We start from the raw sequence: 18,063 nt of genomic DNA on the forward strand, positions 1-18,063 counted from the left end.
ATGAAATCTCCACATAGCACACATTAGTTAAGGACTGATATCACTTATTGCAGGTTTAATTTGTAAAAAGGGTAATTTTAACTTCCCACATATACACATGGCTGCTGTCTGTTAGCATAACTAAGACTGGCGTAGGACGGTGGAGAAGATCCATGGTGGATGAAGTACTTGACTTCCAGTAAAAGAGAAAATCAAATTAACAGGTGACTGTAAAGGTGTTGAAGTGAAAGTTGACGAGCCTGTTGTTTATCCCGTCTTGGCACAGAGCGCAGTCCACACACATTACCCAGAAGAACCAGAGGGTCATGACCTGTCAACACAACTGGAAACTTCAGCATCAGAATCACTGTTATCCTGAGACCACTCCCTCTTTTGGTGTGTGTGTGTGTGTGTGTGTGTGTGTGTGTGTGTGTGTGTGTGTGTGTGTGTAAGTGCATGTGTGTGTGTGTCTATTTAAGTCTCCCTGTGATAGATAGGAGGGACAATAGGAGCTTGGGATAAATACTCTGGTGTGTTCTTCTCTCCATCACTTTCTTTCTGCCAGCCTCCACAGCATCAGTAGAGAAAGGTAAGGTGTGTTGTTGCAACCCATTGAATTACTAATGATTGTTTAGATAAAAGCAAGTATTTTTTTCAGTCAGTCATAAAGGTATTGTTGGTTTTATCTGAGAACTGCATTTGTCTCTGGATCAATTTGACTAGAAGTTAAGCTGGGATGATGACCAAAAATGGGTCTTGTTTGTTTTTGCTGGCATGATTGCTTTAACATGGTTTAACATGGATGTCAAAGAAGATCTGGAAAAAAAGCTGAAAGACTGTTTTGCCTTCACCTCATATTCATCCTTTCAGTTAAAGTCAATGTTACACAATCAGTCAGCAGCAATAACGTCAACTCACTGTCACAATGCTTATGTTTCTGGCTGTAGATCTCTGGATCGATTACAAAGACCTTACAAATAACAATAAGATTTAAATAAAAAGGTAATGGTAAATTGTCACAATTATTTTTTCTCAATTCATGCACACTGTTAAGAAGTGAAAGCTGGACCTGGATCTGAATCAGTATTTCACTGGACTAAATAGAATTACAAGCCTTTGAGTAATTCAATAATAAAGAATTTTTTGTTTTTTGTTTATTGCTCTTATTTTTTCTCCTAATATTTCTAATATTGCTAAATAGATTCATTAATTGGTAAACTCAACTAGGAAAAAAAAAAAGGTTAGGTCAGCACAGTTCCAGGAAAATGGGCCTCAGGCTCTATTTGTGTCTCTTCTTTATCCAGTGGCAAAGTGAGGGAGAAAGCTGGAATTGTTATCTATCTGGAATAGCTGCCATGTTTTGCATGACCTTGCATGCCTCTGCCTGTCTGCCATCACTTCCATTTTTGGGGGGGATGTGCCACTATCAGCACTGGGAGGTGACTGGCTGATTTTGCCCAGCAGGCCCTTCTGTGAGTAAGATGTAACAACACTTGATAAAAAACAAAACAAACATTGGCCACATGAAAACAGTCACGTCCAAAAACTGAATGAATCGATGACAAAGAACTGGTAATGCAAGAGGACACACAAGATTTTGCTTAAAGATCACATGCACATACCTGTACATATACTGTATATCCATTCTTGTAACACAATACGGCAGACTGTATGGTGGAATGTATGTGTAGTGGAACACAATGCGAAGTGGAGCTAAAATGGAAGCCATAATTAAGACCCACTGGGGCTCTAGACTCAAGTGGTCCCCAGTGTCGAGCACTTCAGAGGCAAAAGGTTTTATTTTTGTCTTCCAGGGGGAATCTGAAATAGCCAAGATGCCTGAGCAAGCGTAAGTGTATTGTGTTTCTGTTTTTGTTTCCATGCAGATCCAAATCTGAGCATCAGTCGCATACAACAAATGTGATTTATCTATAGAAACACAGATTGTGAAAGATAATGTATGGCAATGTACAGTTACAGATCTAATTCATCAATTGTTTGAAGTTATTGTGTTATAAGTGATTGTCCCTTTTGTGTCCTTTTCATATTTTCAAATCACTGTCCACCCACAGACCAGAGGTAAGATTTCCCAAGGCACTATTCACTAAGAAACACACTTTAATACTGCAATACAAGCACTAATTTAACATTATCACTAATACAATGTTACACTAATATATAAATAAAAATATTTTTGCAGAGGAAACCTAAGATCTCTGCTTCTCGCAAGCTCATGCTAAAGGTGAGTCCTTCCTCCAACAGACAGTAAATCCAGAACCGCATTAGCACAGACTGAGAAAGTCAGTGAATCAAAACCATTAGATTTACCTCTACCTATGGTGTTTCAGAGCATGATGGTAGCCAAGGCTAAGGATGATTTGGAGCAAGAGATGATGGAAAAAGAGGATGAGAAGGAAAGGTACCTGGAGGAGAAAGCTCCCCCAGTACAGACCAGCAGCATGTCCTTAGCAGAACTACAGGTATAATCTTACACTCTCCGTTGTTTTGTTCATATTGGCTATTGGATATTGATCAAATTCTCTGCTAATAATACAGTATGTATGCTGAAATGATATCGTGGAACATTTTTCCCAATGAAATCTAATTTATTTCAGTTGGTGTAACATTTAGCCACCTACCCCCCTTCTTATTTCCCATGCAGACATTATGCCAGGAGTTACATGCCAAAATAGACGTGGTTGATGAGGAGCGGTACGACATCGAAGCCAAAGTCTTGCACAACACCAGAGAGGTAACAGAACACTAGAAAGGAAAGATAAAAATGAATAGCGCTGATAAAAACAACTTCCACATCAACAGCCAATAGATAAATAGACACAGATAAGAATGTCTATCCACCCTACTACAGTGCAGTAAAGCAGCGGTCCAATGGGTACAGCATGTCGCAACACACCTAGAAAGCCTAGGTTTTAATTAACCTCTTCCTCCCTGCCACACCTGCCACTGGGTCCATCATTACAAACGCAGATTGCACGGCCAAGCTTTGTTCAAACCTACTGAACTTAATTTATATTCCAGTCAAGATAACAAGTTTTCCAAAGACACCAAATATGTCATGCTGAATTCCAGCGAAACGTGTATAAAATGACGCACAAACATCTAGATTTTTTCCATTTGATGTAATGGTGCAGCCATAAAAACATGGCATCTTGTATTTGAATATTTCATTCAATATAAGAAGCTAGAGCTTCAAAAAAGAGTTGGAACAATCAGATAAAGAATATGGATGTGACATTGTTCTACAGTTAGGATTTTTTTTTTCTTCTAACTTTTAAGCTACTTAAGGTGAAATTTAAGGGTAAAGTTAGGTAAAGTCAGGATACAAGGGGTTAACACACATTGATCTATACTTAACAGACTGTCTGTCTATGGCATATGACATACAGTACATTAAAATCTCTCTCCGCGTTCTCCACAGATCAAAGACCTAAACATCAAGGTGCTGGATCTGCGAGGGAAGTTCAAGAGACCCAACCTGAGAAGGGTGAGGGTGTCTGCTGACGCCATCCTGCGCTCCCTCCTGGGATCCAAACACAAGGTCTCCTTGGACCTGCGGGCCAACCTCAAGTCAGTCAAGAAGGAGGACACAGAGAAGGTGGGTTTGATGTAAAAAAATATATATATAATAATTACAGACAGAGAGAAAGAGATGCTGATTGTAAATGGTAGCAACCACTAGCAAGCTGCAGCTGTGGAGTTGTTTCCTCTGCTGATAATTTATTTAATTTACATTGTTGGCATTCAGCTGATGTTCTTATCCAGAGTGACTTACAATGAATACAACTTTGATTTTTTGTCTTGCTAAAACTACAACAAACCAATGAACCAGCCCATACCCAGAGAGAAAGAGAACATTTTTGTTTGATAAAGAAATAAACAGAGAAAACAATTTGATGAAGGTTTTGTAGACCGAAAGCTTGGCCTAATAAGTGTAAATTGCATAGATCTAAGTGTGTGGAAGATCTTCTTCACTGTAGATTTGACTGGTCCTTCAGTATCTTAGCAAAGATCTCAGCCCTGTGAGCGGAAGACACTCTACACAGGTGAAGAAATAAAGAAATGCCTCTGTGTGATTCTCTGTGTGTGCTACAGGAGAAGACGGTGGAGGTGAGTGACTGGAGGAAGAATGTGGAAGCCATGTCCGGCATGGAGGGCAGGAAGAAGATGTTCGACGCAGCAAAAGGCCCCACCCAGTAAACGGGTGTTAGCAAACAAACAGTTGGCTTTCATTTTTATATCAAATACCATGGTTTGTGGTCCAATGACTATACAGAAAGAGACCACAAATGAATAAATACTTTACTTTACAAGGTCACAAAAATATTTTCCAAGTGTTTGTTTGTCTTTTCCTACAATACATTCATTTTCTGTCTTTTTAGTGTTGGATCTCTTGGCAGTGCAAGTTCATGTTTCATTGTCTCTGAAATAAACAGGATATGTGCTTTCTCCTTTTGTCTCATATTTCTTTTCTTGCTCATGTTTTCACATTGCAGGAATGAAAGCTTTAGATTCAAACATGTCAATCAGCTGTTTTGGTTTGTTTCAGTAGAGTTGTGACATTGTTTGCAGTGCAGATTAGTAGTTTTATGGACTGCTTTTCCCTCATTGAAATGTTATCCAGGAGCAGAAAAACATAACACTTTCAGGATAATAAATTAGGCTAGCAACAGGATATGGAAGGTTACTTTCAAAATGTAATCCAAATCAGATTAGCCACTACCAACAAAAATTATACATTATAATTCTTTAATTTGTACATAATCTGATTACGTTCAGTTTCTCCAAAATACATAGAATAACCATTTAAATTAAGGATAGATCAAATGTTTGAATCACAGAAAGTAATTTATTACAATTAGTATCTTAAATGATTATTTAACATTTTTTACTGTCAGATGTACAAAATTATGTTTGCTTCTATAATGTTACAAACAAAATGTTTCAACTGTGAGATAAATACTGTGTCCCTGTGGTAAAAGTAACAGTTTTTGAAATCAGATTATTCTAATCCAGTTACATGTAATCTGTTACCATGCAACCCTGGTTAAAGATTACCAAAGATTTGTGGTGTGATATACAGCAGTGGTTCTCAACGTGGGGTCTGGGGACCACCCGGGGTCCTTGAGGGCATCCCAGGGGGTCCCCAGCAAATCGATGAATCGTTAAACTTCATTATTTCATTTACAAGAACAATTATAGAATGTAGAAGAATCACTATTTTGATCATAGTTTCACTGTTATGTCTCTACCTACAATAAAGATAGTCATGGAGTTCTGGACAAAATCATATCTAACAATAAAAATATTCTCAGATTTGGGTCCGAGAGACAACATATCATCAAATGGGGGTCCGTGGCCCTAATGTGGACTAAATTAGGGGTCCTTGATATGAAAAAGGTTGAGAACCACTGATATACAGCATCCACTGTGCTGTAGTCAGTCTCCTTTTCCAGTTTTCACTTCTGCCACTTGAAGCTAGATGGCAGCATCAGCTCACAGTCAGTCTGCTGTGATTCTGTACAGAGGTAAAGATCATGATCCAACCAGCAGAGCTTCAACCAACTCAAGGTAAAAATGTGGGTCAAACAATGTTAATTTTCCTCCTGTTCATTTTTAATGAATGCAATGCTTGTTAAAAAGCTAAAAGGTGTATTAAAATACAGGCGGTGTTAAAAGGATTGAGATTTGATTGAGATGATTAACTTGCTGGGATTAGTGCCAGACCAGGGTCAAACCGTGTTGATAAATGTTTTCTGTGGTTTGTTTTAGTTTACTCAGGTGCCAGATGGGTGGGGTTTGACACATGCAACAATACAATGGGGCTGGAAAACTTATACAATCAAGGGAAAGTACAAAGTCAATATAGATTGTCTACCTTAGTAACACTGTCTGCTGTGTTCTTGCTGTGTTCCCCACTCATCTGATACTGGAAAATAAAACAAATTTCTCTCACTGAGCTGTTTTATGAAATACTTTTAAAAAAAAGCTTGGAAACACAACAAGAAGTATTACTATCTAGGTTACATTCCGGACATGTTTAAGAGAGAAAATAGGTCATTAGCCCCTTTGTGTTCAAACAGCCCCGAGCTTCATCTACCAAACAAACATCTCAGTTTTCTCCCATGTAAACAAACACAGGACAAAAGACAGTCTAAATATTTGCCACAAAATAAGTATCTGGCAGAAAAATCCCTTTCAGAGGCCAGAATTTATTTTCATTTGGGGTATACTCACTCATGTTTTGAATTGTACAAAGAAAAGAAGCTTTGGAAATTTCTTAACCCATCATAACTCAAAATGCATGTTTTACTAAGGCTACTTTGTATGTTTACATACTAATGTAAGAGATTTACAGCCCCAAAATACATGTCATATATGGTCAATTTTTGTGTCCAAATCATCAAGGGATGATTTGGGATTAGGATTTTACTATAGGAACAAGTCTTGCTTTTCTTTTGTGTGAAACGGAAATTGGTGGAGTCTACCTTTCTACCTATTCTTGACTATGGTGATGTGTTGTACATGAATGCCTATATCATGGGGCTCTGAGATTCATTACAAACTGTGGATCTCTTACTCACCATTGTGTATTATATTCAAAAGTGAATTGGCCTGCTTTATGTGCATGCCGCCTCAGTCATTGGTATGTTTTGATTTACAAAGCCATTCTTGGCAAAATTCCTTCTTACTTATCGTCTCTTTTAAATTTGAAATATGGAAATTACAATCTTCCGCTCTCAGGACATTCTGCGATTTGCTGTTCCCAAAGTCTGAACTGAACTGGGGAAGAAAGCTTTTAGGTTTTCTGCACCTACTGCATGGAACAATCTAATCTGAGATCCAATCTGATCTTAAACTTCAAAACTTAGTAACCCTGAATGACCTTAAAGCTATGGTGAAATCTATTGAAACCAGGTTGTCTGTGTGCAAATGTTCTATCTGATCATTTTAATGTTACTCAAATCTATGTGTTTTCTATGTGTTTTTATGTTCATTTTTTGTTGAAACTGTGTTGCTGTTATTCTTGGCCAGGTCTCCCTTGTAAAAGAGATCCTTGATCTCAATGGGACAAACCTGGTTAAATAAAGGCTAAATAAAAAAAAAAAAAAAAAAAAAAAAAAAAAGCTCAGAAAATAAATTTCAGGGTGAAAATATATATCTTCAATCCAATAAACTACTCCAGAATTGGGGTGACAGTGTTTCAACAGGGGAGACCATTCTACAAGTACAGATCAGGCCTTTAAAACGTGTTGTATTTTGTCTTTGGCTTTCATGAGAGGCATCGTAATACTGTGACCGGTCTGCTTTGTGTGGGGTCACAAACAACACTGGGACTATCAAAAGACTTGGCACCATAAAGGGTGTTGGTGAAAACATGTTATTGCATGTGAGCACTGAGGGGAGATAGATTCAGATTAAAGGCGAAGTGCTGGAAACGGAGCTGCTGAAGGGTGTGAGGTTTATGTCGCTCTTTCCCTTGGCACTCTGCTATGGGACTCCTCCTAATTATTCAACTGCACAATACAAAACTATCCTAGGGAATGAATTGTTGCTCTTAGATAACGTTCTAAAATGTAGTGTTTGTTTTGTGCGATAGGTGATATCCAATATGTGTAGTCAATAATGTGTTTCTTTTGTAGGAAAGTACGCTGCAAAAAATCACCGTCTTAACAAGTCATTTAGTCTATCGAGTCGTAAAACTTAAAATAAGCGAAGAAATCGGCCAGTGGGTTGAGATAATTTCACTTGCTTCTAATGCAAATCAACTTGTTTCAAGAATTTTGTAGAATCAAGTGTCATTTTCTTGATAGTAGTGCAGCGATCTGCCGTATTCTGATTTGTTTCAAGATATTGACACTCATTTCTAGAAAATTCCTGAAACAAGTGAAGCTGCATTGGAAACAAGTGGAGTTATCTTACCTCACTGGCAGAAAAATAGGATTTGAAGGCTGAATATGAGACTAAATGACTCAGACTCATTAAGATGGATGTTTGATGGCAACAGAGCAACTCCACATGTGTTTGTGCCTGTGTGTGTTCATGTGCAAATGGGTGTATGTTCACATGGATTATTTCTAACCTTCCCCTCGTCCGTCAGACCCGAGAAACCAAACCTTTTGAGAGCATTAATCCCGTGCTGCTAAGTCCAGGTTTTGACGTGTAAAAATAGACAATGCAAGTCCACGGAGAACGCATGTTTTCCCATTCTAGCTAATGCTATCTACCATCTGTTTGCAGGTATGTGCCCACCCATTGTAGACATGGGCAGCTTGCCGCCATGTGATCCACTACTGGGTTTAAAAGCTTATGACACACAGAGAGGGGCACAGTATACAATTCCCCATTGACCCCCATCTCAGGCGCACTTCGCACTATCTGGGTAAGTCTGTGTGCTCTGCTGTGTGTTTTTGGACAGTAAAAAGGCTGTAATTCTAGTAATTCCTCTATTACATTGCAAACACTCATATTTCTAACTTGGGTTAAATCAATGCAGAGATGACATCATTGTATCAGGTTGATTTGCCACTGATAATACACCTCTGCACCTCTTTACTCATACAGGTGCATCCTAAACATGTCGGACACAGAAGATGTGGGATATGAGTAAGTAATGGAATGATTTCAGTATGGAGAGTGATCAAAACAATTTAAGTGATACCAGTGCAGACTGAATCAATTGTAACAAAACGCTTTTTTGGTCTGTCATTGTTTCAGGGGGCAACAACGTAAGTCAGTTTGTCTATTCACTCATTCCATTGAAACCACACACATGGGCAAATTGAGTCTTTACAGTTGATCATTCAAGTATACTTATTTATTTATTTACTTTTTTCAACTATTGTTAGTGGTATAGATTCAGGTACCTTGCTTGCATGTTATCAGGGACAAATCCTCACTGGGCGGATGCTCGGAGCTACTTAACTGCTGTATCTAAACCATGGAAAAACAATAATCTTAATTTACCAGATGTTGATGAAGAAAAACTAAATGCATGTTCTGATGATGCTGCATGTATGACATATTTGCTTGTGCCCATGTTTAATATGCTTGTTAAGTACAATGCCGTCACAGCTGGCCTCTAATCTTCATCTCTCTTTATGCTTGTGGTGAGAAGAAGAGGAAGATATTGTTGGTATGTACTGTATTACAAACAATATCTAAGACAAAAAGTGTCAATAATTAATCAATATTCAAATGCTTTTTTTTCTGCCATTTTGTGACCTGCTTTACACACTGGAGCCTCGTGTTTAAACATTCTTAGTTACTTAACACGCTGCATCTGCTAAGCCGCTGGCTTCAGCACACAGCACACTGTATTTTTGGCATGTGGATGCCACCGTACAGGCAACTGCTGCCCTTGAGCTCCTCTCCCACATTTGACCTCCTTCTCTCTGTCAGTCTTCTCTGTGTGAGGTCGGAGCTATTTTACCTTGAATAAAAATCCCCCGGGCACCGTCCTGTTACTTCAGAGGTGCGCTGGGTCCCCATCAAAGAGATAAGGGGTCTTACTGTACCTCTATTTCTGTCTTGCTTTGTGCGTCGATCCATTTGGGCCGCGGTGCAGCCCGGCTGTCCCTGAAACTAAGCAGCACCTGTCTCCCTGTATGCAGAGTGGAGTCGGTGTTAGAGAGCGATGTAGGTCAGGTTGTTCTGAATAGAGGACCTTGGGGAAGACGGTGGTGAGCGCACAATACCCAGTCTCATTGTTATGCCAATTAAAGGTCCAGTGAATGCAGGTTGGTTTACCTTCTTTGCAGTGGAAAGAGGTTGTGTTACCTTCCACTACTGAGGCCACTCTGACTAAAGGCCTGATATCACTTTCTGACACACAGTACCTATGGCTATGAGGAGAGAGCAATCTGGGGATGTAAAAATAGAGTACTACAGCTACTATTAAACTGTTATTACTTTCAAATGATAAATCAAACTGTGTAGAAGTTGATGGCAAACTTGCAAAAATCATTGTCTTGCTTCAATGAAGGACAAATTATATCAAGCATTACGATGACAAGTATTGGTAAATTGGAAAAAAAACAAAACTTTTTTTAATTTATTTTTTTATAATAGTGTTAAAACACTTAATCTCCACAGCCTCATTATTCTGATATCTAGCACTACAAATAAAAGAATATTTGAATGTAAGACTATCATTTAAATTAAGTTCTATCTTCCCCATTAGCTGTTATTAAAGGCATATCTGGTTGATAAAACATTAAATGGAAATGGTAATGCAACCCACCCTGTTTACCTTGCCTTTATCACTTATAGAAAATGTATAGATTATGTTATTACTGCTGTTAGGAAGTTTTCATACAAATGTTGTCGAGGCCATTGTTTTAAATTTCTTTAATGTAATGAAATCCATATATTTAAATAAAACATATGTAGAAGATCAGAAAAATGCAGATCAAAAGTTTTCTTTTCAAAAATTCACCTTATTTTTAAGGCATTATCAACAAATCTGCAAGTGGTACAAACAATGTTGATCTAATGAAAACCACTCTGGTGGTTAATGGGCATTAGTTTGCTATATTTCTGATGTCCTCTTGTTGGGAGATTGATTGCTTGCTGACCCAAAATGCTTGCTTTGCACAGAAGAGGTGGAGGAGGTGGAAGAGATAGCAGAGGAGGAGGAGGAGGAGGTGGAGGAGGTAGAGGAGGAGGAGGAGATAGAAGGTACTTATGCTTCTGCTTATGCTAATATTTGTTGGCATGCCAGCTATAAGTAGACATAACTGTGTTCATAACAAGCTGTGGGCAGCTGTGTAGCGTGAGAGTTGACAAACATCATGACATTCACTGCTGATTTACAAGTGGGATATAAAAGTCTGGGGGATGAAATACAATACTAGCTCTAATATCATCAATAAATCTCAGCTGAAACTATAGTTCACAGCGGCTATTTCCAGCTGTGGTTTAGAGAAGTAAGTTTACCCCCAGAAAATAAGTATGAAATGTATTTAGCACTGAAAGAATTAAGTGTCTTGAAGAGCAAACTTTAACTTGAATTATGGACTTTGAATTGTGATGTTCCTACTCTCCCATCACATTTAAAGATACAAAGAAGATAGGCATTTGCTTCAAAATTGTTAGCCTATGTTATTTTTAGACTGGTGATGAAGTCTACCCAAGACTACATTATCCAGCATTAAATGTGAATGAATTAGCAAGATCTAGTATATAAATAACTACAGTCAGTGAGCATTGCATTTTTCTGATGATATCCGAACTAAACACTAGTTTAAGTTACAGAAGAAATGTTGTCCTGTGTTGAATGTGTTCTCTGCACTGATGCCCCTTGGTGGAGGAGAGATAAATATTGATGACTGACAAAAAAAACTCAAACTTGACGACTGATGAACAAGTTCTTTCTCTGTTTCTCTTTCTCTGTCTCACTCGGCAGAGAGTCAGGAGGAAGCCAGCCAAGGTATGGGGGCCACACCTAGCTGCAGCAATAAACATGACAGTGATCTATTGTTTAAAACCAACGATAATCTAAAGAACTTCCTCAGTTGCTTTCCCAGAGTCTTAGGAAAAAACGAACATGCCTGCATACCTTTCTGGCCGAGTCTGTCAGTGCTGACAGGAGATGGTCTCTACAGTGTTGCCTCAGTCACGCAAAGGGACTGCTATGTGTCTGAAGTTGTCCATCATTACTGATTGCTGTGCCTTCACTTAAATTAGAGACAAACAAGATTGTGTAAGTGGAATGGCAATGTGCCAATCAGCAATGACACTTGACACATTTGTGCTATGACTGGCTTAACCAGGCGGGCTTATTAAGATTAAGCTCTCCATGTAATAGTATGGCCATAGAGAGGGTGTGAAGTGAAAGTTGCGTAAGTGACCTTTTCCTAATTTTATCGCAGAGCAAAACCAAAACTTTAAATGATTGCATCTTTTTTTTTATTCAAAGCGTTACATAGGAACCTTTCATAATTTTAGAGAGATTAAGGAATCACAAAATTGATATTCTATAAAAAAAAAAAAAGAAAAACTATTAAGTGCAGTTACACCCTGTTTGCACCAAATTTAATCTAGTGTCTTCACTTGAGTCTTTTGGATTTTCCCCTTCATTTTGATTTTGTTTATGGTTACAAATGTCTTGTTTTGACAACACATAGAGCTCAACAAGAGCTTTCCAGTGATATTTAATACTAATTAGTCTCAGTCACATAACGAAGGTGAAGGTTTGTTGCGAAAGGGGCATAAGTGACATTTTAGCAAAAAATAAGTGTTGCTGTTTAAATTACTTCTTCGACCACAATTTTCTCGGCAGGCTTTCATACCTAAGTTTTATTACCTTTTACCTATTTTAAAAAGTGGATTTCCTTGTTTATTATTCAACTCAAACTTATTCGTACTGACTTATAGTAAAGCGCTTTGTAACTCTGTTTTGAAAAAGTGCTACACAAATAAAGCTTACATTTGAAGGGCTGTCTGCGGGGGGATCAGGCGGGTCGTGGCCGTTGGTCCAAACTGGTTTAGCACTGTCCCCCAAGGTGTCCGTGGGTTTCATCACCCTCTATTTAAGTGTGAGCTCTCTGCACTTTTTCTACATCACTGTCAGTGTTGACATTGCACTGACCCTCTCATCTTTCAGCAGATGCCGCCGAGGAGAATGAAGACGGAGGTATGGAAGGGTCAACAAGGAAGTACGGAGAGAGGTCATGTGTGAGAAAGAGGAAAAAAATGTTGCTCTCTGGATTTTCTCATGCGTTACCTCACAAGTTGTTTCTTGTTGTGTAATGAGTTGCTTCATAAATGTAGTGATAAAGATTTGACTTTTCTTTTTTTTCTTTTTCCTTTTTTTGATCACTGGAGATACAGAGGAGGCAAAGCCAAAGTCAAAGTAAGAACGACATTTAAAAAATTTGCAGGATAATTCAAAGTGAAGTAGATTCACTGTGAGAAATCTTCACACCAATGGAAAATATTTTCATGTTTGCCTCTTCAGGCCTAGTTTCGTGCCTGGCTTGGCCGCTCCCAAGATCCCAGATGGAGAAAAAGTGGACTTTGATGTAAGCGCACCTCCGCGTAGATCAAAGTTATACTTGCAGCTGTGTGCTTTTGGCAGAAAGGAGATAACTTTTCTCTCTCACCCCACATTTTTTCTCTCCGTATGATGTCAGGACATTCATCGAAAGCGTATGGAGAAGGACCTGACTGAGCTCCAGACCCTGATTGAGGCTCACTTTGAGAGCCGCAAGAAGGAGGAAGAGGAGCTCCTCAGCCTTACAGATCGCATTGTATGTTTATATCCCCTTCCTTTGTTGCAAAATCACATGCATTTTTCTTGTTTAAGACACACGTGAAATGCTTAACTATAATGGATGGCTCACATGTAAGTCCTGACTCATAAAGTGGTGTCATAAAGTCATATTTGAAAGTGCGCAGAATTTCTTTCTGTCTCTAAAATATGTTTCATTTTGTTCTTCAGGATAAACGCAGATCAGAGAGAGCAGAGCAGATGAAGATCAGAGCGGAGAGAGAGAAAGAACGGCAAAACAAACTAGCTGTACGTATACAGAGGTCAAATAATATTCACAAGGCTTTGTTTTAAGGGGTTTGGAGTCCCTGCAAGGTGTGGTTTCACATCAGAGGTGTCAGTGAGGCTGTCAATCGCAGAAATGTTCTAAATTCACTCAAACATAGTCATTCTGACAGTGGGAAAAACCCCACCCACCTAGCACTCCAAGCAGGTTAAAACAAACATTATAAATAATTTTTGCATACAACCCTTTGCATTGAACCCAGGTCTGATATGGATGTAATAAATAAACATGAAGACTGCAAATATTGTAACCGAGAGTGATCAAGGCTTGTTTTTTGTTTTGCCCACCAGGAAGAGAAAGCTAGGAAAGAAGAGGAAGAAGCAAAGAAGAAAGCAGATGATGATGCAAAGAAGAAGAAGATCCTAAGCAGCTTGAATTTCTCTGGATACAAGGTGATGAAATGTGAATTTTCTTAACATGAAAGTCCTGAGCTGCTGGAGACTTAACGCATCTTAACGCATCATCACATGTGCTGCGTTCCCTAACCACAGACACAGAACAAGGGTGGGACGAAAAGACAGACGGAAAGAGAAAAGAAGAAGAAGATTTTAAGCGATCGCCGTAAGGAGTTAAGCACTGATCACATGAGAGAGGACAAACTCAGGTAAAACTAACACAATAAGCTATTGATGAATTGTTGAACAAATATGTTTTCTGACCTAACCCAAACCCTAACCCACAAGGATCCATAATTGCTGCTCTCAATATTCACTTCACACAAAATTGTTTCTGTAATCAATTTTAGATCAAAGGATGCATAATTTTCCATTACTCACAACCTTAACACTTTTCTTCAACACTTACTGTCATATTCCTCATCCATACTGACACAGGGAAAAAGCCAATGAGCTGTGGCAGTGGATGCACCAACTAGAGGCTGAGAAATTTGAACTTCAGTATAAGTACACGAGGCAGAAGTATGAGGTAAGCTACCAGATATGAATGATTTTACATTGCTCTCCTTTATTGTTAATGCTGTCTTTTGAAGCTTCTAGGATGCAGGCCAAAAATAGCCACACGCCACAACTGGCAGATAGATCTATGGGTAATTTTCAACACCCAATTTCTCAGTTACTGTACGTGGGAACTCAGCCAAAGTTTAGTTGTACTTCACACCAATTCACACGCCTTACCAGGAAGGTGAAAGAGTGACAAGTCAAAATCAGTAAATCAAAATGTGATGGATGTACCAATTACGTGCAAATGCGTGTTTATCTAGGTCACGGTGCTGAGAAACCGGGTCAGCGATCATCAGAAAAGGTAAGTCAATTGTATTTAGAACATACACTGAAAGTACCAAAATCACTGGGGGTATTATGACTTTTATTCAGAGCTTTCCAACACATGTACTGCATGAAAAAAATGCAGAAAAAAGGTATAAACGTGGTGAAGCATATCCTTAGTTTCCACTGTAGTTAACTTGGTAACTAATCTATTTGTGGCAGTATGGCACAGTCTTGAGGCTAAAGTGGTCATCTAGTAATACAGTGTAATATACAACAATGTGACCTTTGTAGGATGATTTGTGTTACTTTTTATGGCACAGTAATCTGACAACTATAATTGTTATCCATATGAATACAATAACAAATATTTATGTTTTAGACAACAAACTAGACCTTTCTTTAAGATGGATAAAAGAACTTATTCATGCCAACCATTAAGAAAAAAGGGGGAAACAAACAAAAACAAGGGGGGAAAGACTTTCTCCTGCTCTTGTTTTCCTCCAACAGCGAGTCAGAAATGATAATTCCCTGCTAAGACAGATAAGCCTGCCCCGATGTAGACGCTCACCTAGCGACCTCATCGAGTTTCCACCTCCTCCTGTTTCAACTTCCCCTCACCTTCTCTCCCTTGCTGCTCCCCGCCTGTTTGAAGTGGCTTCAGTGACAGCTGCTGGTGCCAGCTACCCCGTAGCAGGGCTATTTCCTGAGTATACCCAACTAAACAGGATTGGGAAAACAAAAGGCGAGCGTGAGAGGTGTCTTAACAAAGGGCATCTGAACAACATATGCACAAACATGTATAGACTAGAAGAGGGAGATAGATGGGCTGTAATGGCAGTACAACAGCTGAGAGACCTCAAAACTGCTATGTGATATCATCTCTGGTAATGCAGCTCGTAATAAAACAGTGAACAGTCCCTGTTGCTCTGCAAATACCTCCAGATCTCTGCTTTAAGTAGGCTGAATTACAGTGAGTGCGATCTAAACTCAGGCTGTAATAAAATACTTATAAAAAGCTTTTGACTTCAGCTTGCCTACAGGATATGGCAAGCCAAGAGTGTATAATGTATGATTGATAATTCCTAACAATAATCACATTGAAATTGAGCCTGGGTCTTGGTTTACAGTTATAATCTCCAGCTAAGACTATGAGAATGGAGACCAATAATTCATTTTCAGGCATTTTAATAGATGCAAGAGCTTAAAAAAAATGCATTGTTAGCTGAATTATCTAAATTAATTTAACTATTATCAATACAAAACATACATAAATCTATATTCTCACATAGAAGTACAGAATCACTGTTATTTATTTCATTGTAGCTTACAACTATAATTAATAATGTATTGGTTTTTTTAAGTAGTAAGCTGCAGGGTCAAGTACCAGGGTAGATACAGTAGATAAAAATGGCAGTGCAGTGATACTCAAATACTATTTGGTAGCAAATCCCCTTCTCATGGCAGGCAGCTGTGAAAAGCCTTCACTAGCTATCCCGGGACAGCAGCAGCACTCAAACTCTCAAAGCTCGCCAAAAGGACATTTGCAGAGGGTTAAATTATATTGGTCACGCAGACACAGAATAGACTATAGTAGGCTACATTTATGCAGGTATTATTGACAGAAAACAGATTCAGGATGCATGATCAAGCAAGTTAGTGTATGTCTATTCCTAAATAATAGACTGACTACACTGCGGGGCAGATGTTGTTCTTCAGTAGTGCCATATGTGCAAGAAAAAAAAAAATCTGCTGACCAAATTCTGAACTATAAGCATGTGAATATGTCTGAACAAGTAAAAGTAGGTCATATACAAGGGACATTAATATAAGTTTTGACAAATTACTCACTTTTTATTCATTGCAGTGGTAAAATCTTCACATTTCTGAGCTGAAGTATCACTGAATATGTATAATGGTTAAAAAGGTACAACAATTAGTTCTCTTCTGATTACAGTGATTCCTTGAATGTCTGAATGTACCTCATCACCATCCTATTCTGTGCATCAAAATCAAATTATGGCTATATAGGGCAGTGGGTAAGACAGTGATTGATGAGTGCAATCACTAGAGAAGAATAGTAGAATAGTAGAATAGAATAGAAAACAAAATCCCTAGACTGCAAACATTAGAAGCAACCAACAGTGCAAGGATCACATCGGAAAATTGGATGAATAAGGTTCTACTGTACTGTAATTATGCAGTTTTGGTATGCATTATTGCTATGTTATATACTGGCTGATACAATGGAGTTCTGCTTTACTTTACTTTATTCTCAGTTCAAAGGGCAGCAGGAGCAAGCGTGGCCTGAGGAAGTAACGTCTAACATCTACCAGAGGAATACTGACGATTTCACACCTACACTGAGAGGCGAACATCCTCAAGTCCCTGAGATCATAGAGTGTGACTGAAAGAGCATAATAACATGTTTTCTAAATAAATACTTGAACATTTAATTGTCACAAAAGAGTAAAATGAGCAAGTCTGAATATCTCCTAAGATTCTCTTAAATCAATTAGCTGTGAAATGAAGAGCATGCTGAGGTAAACACCAGAAATGTAGTATAGATTTTCTGATTGCAAAATGTCCTGATCAGTCCCAGTGTTGCCGCATGTGTTTATTTAATATTGACTGGAGACGGGAAGTGTGTAGCCCATTTTGCTGACTTTATTATCTGAAAGGTAAACACTTTCAGCAACAGCAGTTGATGACATTCAAATGAATGCAAAAGTGCTATGTTGACCCTAAATCTAACCCTGAATCTTTCGTAGAATAGAAACAAATGTGAAGTCAAAACTAACTTTGACTCCAGTGGCTACTATTTTGTGATTAGAATGAATAAAATATCTTGATTTAACAACACAAAAATAGCGTGTCTTGTTCCTTCCTGCCACTCTTTGGTTGATTAAATGGTGGGAACTTGCAGGTGAGCACTAATTCCACAGCTATTAAAAGCCTAGCCGCACCTTCCTTAATGAGACCAAATGTGTCTGTCAAACCTATTGAAGTATAAGTGTACTTGGCACACAACTTGGCACACAATTTCTGTGATTGGATGAGTTACAGTAAGTCCCTCGAGGTCTGTCTATCTATCTATCTATCTATCTATCTATCTATCTATCTATCTATCTATCTATCTATCTATCTATCTATCAGTTTTGTTTGGATGGCCAACAGGCTACAATGCTATGAGCACATAACTCATATTAAATGAAAGGATTATGAAACAGCAAAACTGCCAGAGGCCAAATCAAAATATCCCCCATGGACACTGGATTCACCTC

General features: G+C 38.5%; 2 protein-coding genes across 3 annotated transcripts; both read left to right on the plus strand.

Annotated features, from left to right (window-relative positions):
* Positions 1-2,176: 2,176 nt before the first annotated feature.
* tnni1b (troponin I type 1b (skeletal, slow)) lies at positions 2,177-4,392 on the plus strand. The gene is made up of 5 exons (XM_071542285.1): positions 2,177-2,221; positions 2,328-2,459; positions 2,642-2,731; positions 3,419-3,595; positions 4,093-4,392. Exons 1-5 carry the CDS (start codon positions 2,213-2,215, stop codon positions 4,195-4,197), a joined length of 513 nt encoding a protein of 170 aa, XP_071398386.1. The 5' UTR covers positions 2,177-2,212; the 3' UTR covers positions 4,198-4,392.
* Positions 4,393-11,410: 7,018 nt separating this feature from the next.
* Positions 11,411-17,744, plus strand: tnnt2b (troponin T type 2b (cardiac)). Of its 2 annotated transcripts, none has more exons than XM_071542275.1 (11): positions 11,411-11,428; positions 12,605-12,634; positions 12,832-12,853; positions 12,959-13,022; positions 13,134-13,250; positions 13,442-13,519; positions 13,847-13,948; positions 14,048-14,160; positions 14,390-14,480; positions 14,776-14,816; positions 17,059-17,744. In XM_071542275.1, the coding sequence occupies exons 5-11, from the start codon at positions 13,152-13,154 to the stop codon at positions 17,096-17,098; spliced, it is 564 nt and encodes a 187-aa protein (XP_071398376.1). In that variant the 5' UTR covers positions 11,411-11,428; positions 12,605-12,634; positions 12,832-12,853; positions 12,959-13,022; positions 13,134-13,151; the 3' UTR covers positions 17,099-17,744. The 2 variants fall into 2 exon arrangements, with proteins under 2 accessions (XP_071398376.1, XP_071398377.1); XM_071542276.1 differs by having other exon boundaries at positions 12,608-12,634.
* The last annotated feature ends 319 nt before the right edge of the window (positions 17,745-18,063 follow it).

The sequence above is a fragment of the Centroberyx affinis genome, unplaced genomic scaffold (assembly GCF_046629955.1).
Source record: "Centroberyx affinis isolate AG114_WGS23_722 - 3 ecotype Tasmania unplaced genomic scaffold, CSIRO-AGI_Caff_v1 ptg004049l_1, whole genome shotgun sequence".
Classification (NCBI taxonomy): domain Eukaryota; kingdom Metazoa; phylum Chordata; class Actinopteri; order Beryciformes; family Berycidae; genus Centroberyx; species Centroberyx affinis.

Bases quoted from the DNA above. Each gene is read 5' to 3' on its own strand.
- tnni1b (XM_071542285.1), top strand. The intron at 2,460-2,641 runs GTATAATCTTAC...TTTCCCATGCAG, and splicing joins TGTCCTTAGCAGAACTACAG to ACATTATGCCAGGAGTTACA. The intron at 2,732-3,418 runs GTAACAGAACAC...CGTTCTCCACAG, and splicing joins TCTTGCACAACACCAGAGAG to ATCAAAGACCTAAACATCAA.
- tnnt2b (XM_071542275.1), top strand. From the start codon at position 13,152: ATGGAGAAGGACCTGACTGAGCTCCAGACCCTGATTGAGGCTCACTTT. The intron at 13,520-13,846 runs GTACGTATACAG...TTTGCCCACCAG, and splicing joins AACGGCAAAACAAACTAGCT to GAAGAGAAAGCTAGGAAAGA. The intron at 14,817-17,058 runs GTAAGTCAATTG...CTTTATTCTCAG, and splicing joins GTCAGCGATCATCAGAAAAG to TTCAAAGGGCAGCAGGAGCA.